The 13,076-nt window shown below is 35.7% G+C and overlaps 1 protein-coding gene and 1 long non-coding RNA gene across 2 annotated transcripts; one reads left to right on the top strand and one right to left on the bottom strand.

Moving 5' to 3' along the window:
- Positions 1–2,807: 2,807 nt before the first annotated feature.
- On the bottom strand, positions 2,808–10,812 carry LOC111861982 (pleckstrin homology domain-containing family J member 1). Its single transcript, XM_023846989.2, has 5 exons — positions 9,912–10,812; positions 9,657–9,742; positions 8,382–8,551; positions 8,237–8,300; positions 2,808–7,736 (listed from the first exon to the last, which is right to left on the bottom strand). Exons 1-5 carry the CDS (start codon positions 10,015–10,017, stop codon positions 7,485–7,487), a joined length of 678 nt encoding a protein of 225 aa, XP_023702757.1. The 5' UTR covers positions 10,018–10,812; the 3' UTR covers positions 2,808–7,484.
- A 147-nt stretch (positions 10,813–10,959) lies between these two features.
- On the top strand, positions 10,960–12,703 carry LOC117282122. The gene is made up of 2 exons (XR_004512752.1): positions 10,960–11,228; positions 11,329–12,703. It is a non-coding gene; the product is annotated as an uncharacterized LOC117282122 (long non-coding RNA).
- Positions 12,704–13,076: the final 373 nt, after the last annotated feature.

The raw sequence follows: 13,076 nt of genomic DNA on the forward strand, positions 1-13,076 counted from the left end.
GAAACACAATAGAAAATATACTCAAACACAAACCACAATTAGATAAATACAATAAAAGTGGCATATACCAAATGAAATGTGTAGATTGCCCATTGAAATACATTGGGCAAACGGGCAGAACATTTAACACTAGATATAAAGAACATATACATGATATTAGGAATAATGATAGCAATTCCGGGTACTCAAACCACATACTAAATACAGGACATACATACGGAACAATAACAGAGGTAATGGAAGTTGTAACAACGGGAAAGAAAGGCAGACATTTGAATACATTAGAGAAATACCATATATATAAAATAAGTAAGAAAGGCCTACACATGAATGATACACACATAGAAACACACAATCCCATATTTCAAACGATACACGAAATCTATACAGACTAACGGTACCTTCCTCTCCCCACTACCCATTCCCCCCTACACTCACAAACATAAAACTCAGCACACAGTACATCAGACAGCACACGTAAAGAATAGCAGCGGCACGCACACAGAAAGACCACACAGGGTAAGTACAAATAACAATATACACACATAAGAAAACACCACAAACATAAGATAGTAATACAAATATATTTGTATATTACAGATAACACCTATACAGTGTGGAAACAAGAACTAGCCGCTGCAGCACTTCAAACACAGGGCGAATAACCCTAACAATTTTAAAATTTTAAAATTTGGACAAGAATTTAAAGTTTTAAAATTAGAACTAAAGATTTTATTATGGTGCTATTACAATAAAGTCAAAATTAACGTGTGTGAAGTAATCTACGGGTGGACAGCTATCAACGAAGTAGAAGTTGATAATGACAGGGAGAGTATTTAGATGTTAAATTTTGAACTGGGTGCAGTGTGACAGCGAAGTGAGTGATATACACCTGATGATGGCCGTCTGAGGCCGAAACATGTAGTGTAGGAGACAAAATCAAGGGACACAAAATATATTGTTTGCACTTGGGACGGAGTTTGTATCATTTATCGTGTGGAGTGCAACAGGATGCTTAAATATAATATTATAGTTAACATCTTCAATAAGTTAAAAGAAAATATTCCCATTAGTGTAGGAACTGATGCGAGGTGACATTAGTCCTGTTGATCTGAAGTTATAGAAAAAAAGAAGTTTCTATTTAATTATCGGAAAACCCATAAGACTTACTGGAAAGGTATGTGAGACATAAACTATATTTCATTTTTCTCTATAAATTTTGTTTGAAGCATTTTTGCACCATTAAATATTTAATGAATTGCGCTCAAAGTGTGCACAGAATGGTATGTATATTGCCATGTAATGTTGCTTATTGTTGCCTGATTTTAATAAAAATTGAAATTGCCTGACAAGTTTAATGCAGGTCTTCAGGGTCAAATATAAAAAGTATTCAGACCAGTGGTTCAGGTGCTGATAGTAGGTTACAGATGATGCTCAGCATATGCAATTTCTATTTTTACTATGTAAAGAAAGCAGTCAAGTCTTAATGCCATTATTACATGAGTCCTGAGTTTGAGTTCTGTAATTTGTAACTGAGCTACTTCAGTCAGGCAGTAATCTGTTTCAAATCTTGGCTGAGACAGACTATTCTGACTGTGGGTTCCTTGTGGTTTTCCAGTCTCTCCAGGCAAATTCCAGAATAGGACCTCAAATTTGGCCACAACTGCTTCTTTCCACATCTCTTGCAATTCATTATGATCATCTTACCATTTAACACTACACAGCTAGAGGCACTGACAGCAGCATTAAATGCTCCATAAATAAATAAATTAAGTAATTTTATTTTTTTGTTCTCACACACTTCTTTATTCATGTGTCATTCATTGGGCCATGGTTCATATCTCAACCTGGAAATTATTTATACTGAGTATTTTTGTTCTTACATGCAGCTGAGACAGTGTCACTGAATCAACAAGCATTCGGAGGACTTGATGCTGGAAACTGTCAATATGCCACCTTCTATACCAGTATGTAGTAAATAAACCTTTGCAATTGGTGAGGCATTAAAAGGGGCATTAGGAGCCAGAACAGCTCATTTGGTACAGTGACTAACCAATGTGGTGGATGAGCTATAAATCAGGTTTTGATTTCTGGAGGTTGTTTTCATCGACATCAAGTCCAGACTGGCTCTGGAGCCCACCCAACCTCCTACCTAGTGCATACTGGGGTCTCTTTTCCCAGGGCTGAAGTGGCAGGTTCATAAACTTGACCAGTCACCTCTGTTTAGTGCCGAGGTTAAAAATGTATGGAGCTGTACCTCCACTCCACCATGTCTTACTGGCATGATGCTTAATTAAGCACAGGGAGAAATTTACCTTTATCAAATAATGATATGTTTGACCCCATGTAGGCCATAAATCTGTAGAAATATAAAAGAGTGGTCCATTCTTTATGAGAGGCGGAGAGAAGGAAGATGGCTCTAAGATGTGCCTTGAATTTAACCAGTTTTTCTTTTATAGCCTATTTGATTAAATTTTCTCTCCTGCACAGGTTATTAGTTGGATGATTGTGATTAATAAACTGTGGAGATGTGGAACAACATTATCTTGTGGTACTGAATCACGGATAATGAGAACTGATGACGGGGCTGATAAAGGTAAAGCTACCCCTGTAACAGGCTGTGGAGGTCCATAGGGCTGTGAGAGGTTGAAGCTCCTACATTTTCCAGACAAGTCAGCTCACAGATGACAGTGAGGTTATCAGCGTTATGCGCCAGCTGTCCTTTGCTCGTTTCTGTTATAGGCTGAGTTGACCCCAGGGCCATAGTGCAGATGGAAGGATTAGGTCAATTGGAAAATCCAATGACCTTGTTAGGACTCAAACCTGTGTCCTTCCGGCTTGTAGCATAGTGCCTCAACTAACTACGCTACTGTGTGCCCCCGATGAGAGAAGTGATATGAGTAGAAATGTGTTTCACGAGGACTGTGGATTAAACTGTTTCAGACTGTAAAAAAAAATGAAATAAATTTCACAAAGAAGAGAATTTATACAAGAGTACAACAGAAATTAGAAAATCGCTTTTGATAGGGTGAGATCTGACAGTATTCCAGAAAGTATCTTAAAATATCAACCAAAGGGAGATGGATGTTTAAGATGTCTAAAATGATGGCCACATTCAGTATTTTAATACTGTAAAAGATGTTCTTGATGAGTGAAACACAAAAATAAATATAGATTCTGGATGACTGACATGTAGTTCACATTATGGAAAGAAAGTATGTGTCTTTCACAGATAATTTAAGGTTAAATGGCACAGAAAAAGACACATAAACATGGCAATTCCACAGGCTCTTCATTTTTCTCAAAGAATAAGGAAACTAGGCTAAAATGTAATGCAAGTTCCTGCTGTTTGAAAGTGGACAGTCACAGTGTATTTCACACAAGATATACACATTTCATTGAAGCTAATTACAATAAAATAATAAAATTTTCTAAAATTATTTACATCTGCTGGTTATATTACTTTGTTTCTTTGACCGTACATGTTACACTGGTTTCCTCAAAATTATATCATAGGCATATGCCCAAGAGTGATTGTTTAACTCAGAATCGTATAACTTCAGATTTTCTGGTGTCACCATTCATAATAGTCATTGATAAGTACATAATTAAAGTAACAAATTCACTGTCAATTCTGTCATCTGGTAAGTTCATGTTTACTGGGTGCCAGTGATGATCCTGTCAAGTGACATCCTGTTGTTACTGTGTACATAAATGTTATTTTCTCCTACAGTTGTTAGTCAAATGCACAGAAACTTAACGTGTAGCATGTCGAAGCTTGAAAGAGTCAAAATGTCTTCCACCTCCACTTAGAAATTAGTATGTTCAAAATCCAGTCTTTGTAGAAAAATCGCTGGTCTGGTATGAAGGCATGGCAGTGAATATGTTAATCTTAATTTAATTCATTTTAGCCATGTACAAATCTCATTTTCTCTTTTAATTATTTAAAAAAATGATATGAAATTGTGTTCATGTAAAGTTTGTGTAAATGGGTATTCTTATACTAAGGCACTAAAATTACAATCTTTTATTGTCTCAATCTTCTGGGCACCACTTCATTAAAGCTTTAGTATGAAACCGTACTGTATTTCCACTTCTCTGCTACAGCTTAATTACTAATTTGGAGGCATGTGCAAGTCTCAGATATTCAAGGTTGAACTGGGAAAGAGAAAATGTTGATTCAAACGTTTTTTCAGTCTCCAACTGAATTTACCCAAACACAGTCTTGGCATTTCCAGTAGGTAGTACTGCGTCAGGACTTCACAGACAAAGGGTCAAGTGAATAACTATAGTATTTTCCAAAACATAAGACACGTCTATTTCCTGGAAAATGCTGCTGAAGAACTTATGTCTTACACTCCCGTAGTTTGCTTGTGTTCTAAAATCTGGTCACATGTAAGTCTAGAAATAACTGTGGGACTTAGAACCCATATAATCAAAAATAAAAAAAAAGACAAGCTTTTTGGTAGTGTTGGATCATATGACTATATGATTTAACAGACAGTGGGATTCAGTCTGTTTTGTGATTACTGTAAGTTTTATTGGTGCAGTGATTTATTTATTAGAACTAAAAAACTTGTGAAAATAGACGATTTATTTATCTGCAAATATTTTAGTACCTATAACGTTCAAATATACACCAATTCCAACATGAAATTCTTCACACATGCTATGCCTTTTTCATTAGTGAAGTACTGTGAAACCCCCAGTTAATATTTATTTTGGGAGTAGTGGATTTGAACATTAAACTACAGAACATCTTCAGTGGAGCAAATTCAACACTGAGAATATTGATTTGGGATCAGTGAAACTAAATGTTAAATGGGAAAAATCTTTAAATTGAGAAACATTAAAAGGGGGTATGACTGCAATTTGTATATGATATGCTGACCAGTTTAGATTCCTGTATGAGCAGGTTTGTTGTGTAATCTAAATGATGATTAAGCATCCTAAAATTAAATACAACTTTATATGGATATTTCACATATAATACATACTAAAGAGATTTAAAATTATGCATATATGTAATTATACAATGCACATGTTTACAGTCAGTCATATTCAGAGATCTATGAAAAATTCCTATAAATAAATAATAATAACATAACAATTTCTCTTAAGCAATAAAATAAATAAATCAACAAAGAATTAAATTAATACCAGCAGGATAACGTTTTGATATTTTACACTGAAAAGAATACCAAAGTATCAGTTTGTTTCATAAGATTATGTGTAGTCTGATAAACATCTGAAGACAGAAGCAGCAAGTTCCTCCAAAATATGTATGTACCTACCAGACTACATGGCATCACACAGCAAAAGACCACAATGCTAATATGCACTGCTGACAAAATCTCGAATTTCACACATATCTGTGTGCTCATTCTTGACTTCTATGTAACAAAATGCATGGAACCCAAATTATTGGTTCCACATAACAGTGAAATCTGCATTTAAGAGTTCTAAGTGTTTAAGAGTAGTGTATTTGAACAACAAACTGAGGAAAATTTTAAATGCAGGAAATTTAACACTGATTACTTACTTGGGAGCACTGAAAATGAATGTTAGAAACATTGAGAAACATTAAATGGATGTTCTACTCTATGTGGCAATTCTGCTGTATTAAATGCAGGATGCAGTGAGCTGTTACCTGTTGCCATATTCAGCATAGTAAAATACTGTAGACCTCCAATTAACCAAGGGCAGATTATTTAAGTGCTTTGTTTATAAAACTGACTGGTGTATCCAATGTCAAAAGATAAACTTTGTGTGAAACCGCTTTTTAAAAAGGAACAAGTACAAAACAAAGGGAATTTTATGTTGCGGCTGAATATGTACTTGGAAACTTGAGATGGTTTTCTTTGTTTGGTTTTTCTTTTTAATGTGTAGAAACAGCAAAGAAGCTTCTCAGAACCACACTCATATCTACTAACAGCATTTGAGTAAAATGCACTTATAAACGTTTGCATCATTTTATAAGTCCCAATTCACAAGTTAGTTGCATATTCTTATTACTGATTATATGGGATAATCAGGAGTTTACTGCATTCATTTTATTTTTGTTACTTAAATAGCTTTTAATTTATATATGTCTTTGGGCTTTCATGGTAGTTCGTGCTTATTCTTATTTCTATTCTTGGGTGAAGATACATCATAGTGTACTGATCTGATTTTGTGACTTGTAGAACTTGTCTGTCTCTGCCTTCAACATAAAGCAACCAGACAGCTGGCGCTCATAAATTTCGATGGAGTCAGGTACTTTGAAATGTCAGAAACTGAGCCCAATAAAACATAGTGTCATCACTCCAGAACAGAAATACGATTATCCCTTAATTTAAATTTTCTGCTGCAGCAGCATCTACAAAGGATCATAGTAATACAAAGACATTCTTAACCAGTATACATTTACTCAGCTTTTCCTTGATATTATATCACTCTCACCATGAGTGTCTCATGGGATTGAGCAAGTTCAATCCACATCACATCCATTTTATTATTATTATTATTATTATACCTAAAGGTTATAGCCTGTACTGCTAGGGTAAGTAATTTAAGAAAGATGAGATGAAACAAGTAACGTGAATGGGCAAACATGAAATAAATTCAGAACTTTGGTTGGCAAATGTAATGAGGCGTGTTGTATCTTCTGGATACAATATAATGCTGTGTAGTCCACTGAAAATTGACTGATGTTTCTGAGAAACATGTTACGTCCATCTTCAGAATCAAAGAACAAGCCAAGCAAGAAACCGGCATGAAGCAGGAAGCAAACGGCAGAATTCATGCTTCATTCTGGTTTCATTTTCAGATGAAATTATACAATTAACATGATCCAACATGTACAAACATGATAACATTTCTCAGGGCTGTACAAACTTAATATAAATCTAAGCACCGGAATAAAAACAAAATATTTTGGGTGAGAAATTTAATCATTCTTATTAACAAAAGGACAACTGATATGTCTACTTATAAATAATATGCATTTTCTTTCGTGCTTGGAGAACGTTCACTGCACCATGGCTATGATATGGGGAAAAAGCCAGATTATCTTTTTCTACTGTTAGGATATCGGAATGGGAATAATGATGGGATGGATAAATAAAAGGGATAAAAAGCAGTATGGCAGAAAGGTAGGAGACATAGGAATAAAGGAATGGAAGAACAGGGGTGATGGAACTATTTTAACATGAATGGGGGAAGAAAGGAGGCAGGAAATACACTAGGACAAATAAAACAGATGGAAAAGCAATAATGGAGAAAGGAGATAGAGATTTGAAGGAAAGAGAGAAAATAAATAAATTGTTTTTCGTAGAAAATACAAAGTGTCAACATCAAAATTTTAGGTGCTGTGGTTACCCGGCACCTGAAATTTGTGTAAGCCTGCTATTTCTATTTACTATGGAAGGACTCCTGTTGGTTTGTACATCCAGTGCTTGGGACTCTGAAATCATATTCGACAATGCAAAGCATTGGTCACAGCTTCATAGCTCTATGAGATTCTCTGGAGGCATATGGACACTTTGTTCCTCTTGTTGTATATGACTCTGACATAAATTACTTTCTATTCTCTTCAGATGACTCTCAAAGGTTCTCTTTTCATCTTTGCGAACTTCCACTTTCTGCCGCAAGTGACACTGGAAACTAGATGAAGTAGCTCCAACTGACTTGTTTCCACGATGTGACTGGAAGTCCCGCACAGTTCCCCGATTGTGTGGATACATTAACAGTGGATCCTGCAAGTGAAACAACCTCCATTAATATATTTATTGCTATGCCTCCTATGCTGGGATTTTACCTGCTGGGCCAGCAATTTTTCCACAAAAATTAAATTTAGAACTTCAAGCATTTGAAATTTCACTTCCTAGCAAGAGTATGAGATTCTTTTCTTCTGCATAGTGTTGAGACTAGTGTAGGGTCCACCCACTCTCCTATCCAATGGGTACCATGAGTTCTTTCCAGAGTAGTAAAGTGGTCAAGGTGTGACACTGACCATTCTCATCATCAAGTGTTGAGATAAGAGTCAGTGGACCTATACTGCCACTTCCCCATATGTCTTGGTGTGATGCATAAATCAGCATGCATATACTTTACTTTTTTACCTTTTTTATTTCCCTAAGCAGCATTATGTTTGTCATGGAGTTTCAGTGTGTTTACATTAATGTAGGAACTGAATTGTTTAATACTATTTAGATGAACTTCATGCTTCAAAGGTTAAAGTAAAGAGAACTCTTACTTTTCCAGTTTTGGCATTGATTTTGGTTTGTAGGATAACAAGTTGTGATCTCCAGTGTCCATATCTGAAAATAAAGACTAAATTAGGGCAAACCAGTAAACAGACAGGTTTTACATTTAGGATTCAGCAAGTTAAATTTACATACGTAGCCTGTTTCATAGCAGTGACCCACTGATGGATATAGTCTTCTGATCGTCCAGAAAATAAATGTTTACGATCCGGCTCATCACGAAATGTTACTGAGAATGCAAACGGGACACCATTACAAACTTCATACTGGATGTTTGAATTTTCCAGTACAAACACTCCTGCAGGCTGAAAAAGACACAAATAAAAAGTTTCAGTGATGTTTTACTTTTGTCACAAGTTTCATTCTTCAAATGTGCATGCATATGCAAAAGGAGGTAGGGGAGGTTGTTGTTGTTGTTGTTATTATTATTATTTTATATTATTGCATCCTGTTTGTGTAACAGCTGCAAGAGGCTTTTGTGTATACTCCCTCACAAACTTTATTTGTATATCGATTCTAGTACCTTTTGTGTAACTTGTGTGTAACCTCCACTGATGATGGTGATATAACCAAAACATGCAGTAGAAATACTTATGTAATTATATAAATAATGTCTGTGAGATGGTATATGACATTTCTTACATGATGATATCAATTTGTATGTACCATTTGCAATCTAGTTCTTATGTGTTGTAAATTTTAAGGAAACAGAAGAAAATAATTATTCCTCTATTTGTAGTACATCTTACTACCTTTGTCAGCAAGATCTATGTACGTAACAACTGACAGTTAAGAGCAGTGAGGGATGCACAATCACAAAGAATACAACTCTTGTCTAACTGGTCTATGAACATTTATAATGTAATGGCCTCTTATAATCCCTTCTAAATTTGTGCTTTATTTAGAGTAACTAACTCAAATTTATTCTAACCTACTTAAGCCCCCTGAACTGTAACTGAATTTGGATTTTGCTTACAGTTTATTATTATTATTATTATTATTTATGGTTACTTGCGAGAACACAAGTGGATCCAAACTCATCAAAGGTGACGGACTACCATATTGTAGATATACCGTAACCTATCCTCACATTATTTGAACATGTAAATTTACAGTCTCATTTTCTGCATGACAAAGAAACCCTTGTCAAAACAATGTTATAACCATCACTAATATATGTGAAATACAGGTAACCTATCAACAGCACAGACCTCTTGACAGATAACTAGTATCTATCAAAATTGATCCAAAAGAGAAAGTTGAATTTACAAAATCAACGGGAAATCCAATAATGAACTGAAGCACAATAACAAATATGTGCAGGAATGTATAAATATAAAGCTAAGGAATACGTATTTTTTCTTCACATAGAACATTAAATTAAGGGGGAAACTGCTATAGATACCATACCTGTTTTTCATAAATTTTTCCAATTTCACTTATGCGGAAATAGAAAAGTAGGTTCGACTTCAGCTTAAACCATCTCTCCTTGAATCCTGCAATCAGAAAAATCTACATACTTTATCTTTGAACGTTACATAATTGGGCAGGTTTCTAACACAATGAGAAAGTGAAACTATGCTAAACAGATTGGACTCTAAACTTCAACATCTATGCGCATGAAATGTACATTTATATGAAATAAAAATGGCATGTCTATATTACCTTTTTGGCTGAAATTGCCGCTAAGGGGGCGGCGATGATTAAGTCGCCCCTCCAATTCTGCATCACCCAAACTGATTTGAACAAGTTCTCTATCATTAAAACGCATTTGTATTTTATATGCCTCAGATACACGATTCAAGTTTAAATACACAGTATTACACAGACCTACGTGACAACTCGTAAAAAAGTAAACAAATTTTAACCTAGAAATATCGTTCACTCCCACTACCTCCGTTCTCTCATAGCAAATATGTTTGCAACACTACGTTCTGTCACAGAGATTAAGGCCTCGGTCAGGAGTAGAGTATATCATTTTTATGAAGTTGGCAACACCAAGGGCCGCTGGGACAGGAATTGGTGTTTCGTTGAAATTTCAAGTAGGGGGCGATTTTTGTAATAGTTTTATCCCCAGATTTATAAGATTTTAACGGCATCGATGCACAGAAGATTCATTCACACAGTTGCAACAGAAATAGATTACCTCTTACATATCAGTGACGAAATTACGGTGAATGTAAAGTGCGTGTTAACAGTAATGAAGAATGAGATCGAAAATTTGGGGTTTGGAATGAGTAATTAAAATAATTGTACTAGGAAATTATGCTTTCATTTCAAGTGTGTACAAAACAACCTTTGAGGTTATGATACTTTGAAGTATCCAATGATTGAGATTACCTCTTTGTAAGGGGCCCAACTTAGTAGATGTCTTCTCCCCCCCCCCGTTCAGTTGAGGATCCAGTTTCCGAAACGTCGTGTTTTCTTTTCTCCAGAATACTGGACGATGGAAAAAGCCCGAAAACCAAATCATTTTCTGTGTTATACGCCATTGTGAGAACCCTTTAGAATCCACTGATCCTTTTCTTGTGTATAAATATGTTTCATACATATTACTTCAAAAATTAAATTGTGAGGAAAGAATGGATGGACCCCCCCCCACCTTCATGCATGACAAATTGCTTTTGAGAGATTTAACCAAGCAATGTCCCTCTTATTCTGGTGTGTAAGGTGACCTAGGCTATGTCCATTTTGTGCTGAGGTGCAAGGTGACATAGGGGTGGTAAATTACTATACACACTCGTCACTAAACTCATCTCGTTCAGAGCATATTCTCCCAAGCTATGCAGTTTGCCAGTCAGAAGGCAGTCCTCAAAACCATATCAGTGACAGCCTACTCTTTTTTCACTTGAAATTGATCATGCATTTGATTAAGCTAGGCAAAGTACAGCCACCTGCTAGCAGTTCTAGTTTCAGCAGCCAGCACCTGCCACCACCACCAGCCACCATCAGTGCCGTCGCTAGCTGCCACCACGACCAGGAGTGCGTATGTCACATCCAGCTGCTACCACCTGTTAAAACTTAAGCCTAGTATGTGGCACATGCAATATTTAATCCTTTTCCCTTTGTTTCTCTCACACAGTAATTTTACTGCTGTACTGACTGGCTTTCTAAACCACATTCTACAGTGAAATGGATACATTCATTACAGAACCCTTGAAGAAGGTTAGATCATTGGTCCATGGGCTAAGTCCACTGGAAGGGAACCCTTCATATGGATCCAGACACATTGTCTAGAGTTCAAGACAAGGCAGAAGAATTTGTCTTAGCAGTTATGGATTTCACTGATGTTGCTTGCATAGGTGAAATGATCCTTTCAGATTTGTATTCTTAATTTTAATGCCACACTTTTTGAAATTTAATTTTATTATCACACACTAATGGAATAGCTGTTGTCAAATATAGCTTGCATCATATGTCTGTAGTTTAGTGTTTCACACAGAAGCAAATAGCCAAGGCTGCTCACATACTATTAGGCCTAGACACACACATCGCCGCCATAGCCTCTGGTGTTTCGGGGACACAGTTTTATGTTCATAACGAAACCAAAATCAATGGACTACACTAAAATAATTGAAAGACCATCACCATGAATCTTTGTGATGCTGCTCTTTCTTCTGAAAAATTAAATTGGTTTTCTGACATACATTCTGTGTACCTGTGTTATTTTGCATACAAATTGCGTTTTTCTTGAGTCTAGATTTTATTTTCATCAGCATGTACAGTATTTAATTTTTTATATCATAAAGGTGTTAGGTCTAGTACGGATTGTTACTTTCTCCTTTCTTTCATAATACAGTTTTTTGTTGCACTGTGTGTATAGTTAGAACAAAACTTGACAGTGCTTTTATTGTTGGAAATTCTCATACAGGCACTGACTCCAGGGAGCTAGAACATGTCCAGGGAAAGTTCCTACCATATGTTACAGCTGTTTCTTTAAGAATTATATTTCATGCAATTGTAGTAAGTATGTTTTGGATAATGTAAAATTACACACCTTTTTGATAGAGATGGTGTTATTTTGGGGCATTATTTACAAGGAATTCACAAACAGTTTTTTGTTACCCACCATTCACTTCTATAAATTCCTGGTATCAGAATTCCAGCCAGAAACATGAGACCTAATCCCGTACCTACTTCCTTTTGTCACAAAATAAACATCCTTCAACTTACTGCACCTTAATGACAAATTAAATTTTTAACAGTGTCCATTGTTTAACACCAATCTTATGGTAACATTCCTAATTGGTAGTTATGGTATTTTGTTGCATTCAGTGTTCATGTGAAGTTATTCTTATCCTGTGTCTACTGCAGAGTAGAATGTTTTATGTGAGAATTTATCCTATGTATGTGTATTGTTCTCATTTGCTTTTTGATCATGCGATTGTGCTAACTTTGTAATTGGCTCCTGTATGTAGGTGTTGAGTTAGGATGGAAAAATAAAAAATTTAATTGTTGTTGTTGTTGTTGTCATCATCATCATTATTGTTCAACTTTATTTGGACTTCCCTGGTAAAAAATATGAAATCCTAGAGCTTGGTAGCGAAATAATCCTAAGCCCTTGTATACAGTTAAGACACCAGAGTCTGACATGACAGAGTAATGCATTATAGTGGGAAAGAATATTCACTGATACTAGGTGCCTCTTTGTAATCTGAGATGGAAGGGCTTGTAAATACTGGATTCTGTCTTCTGATTGTTCCTGCCCTCCATTGACCATCACTGCATGTTCTTCCAGATCTCTTGTGAACTGAGTAAATCATGTTACAAACAGGTGACTTCCTTGTCTTTGTCAAACTCCTCTTAAGAATACTGATCTAAATACAATTA

Source organism: Cryptotermes secundus, unplaced genomic scaffold (assembly GCF_002891405.2).
Source record: "Cryptotermes secundus unplaced genomic scaffold, Csec_1.0 scaffold181, whole genome shotgun sequence".
Lineage (NCBI taxonomy): Eukaryota > Metazoa > Arthropoda > Insecta > Blattodea > Kalotermitidae > Cryptotermes > Cryptotermes secundus.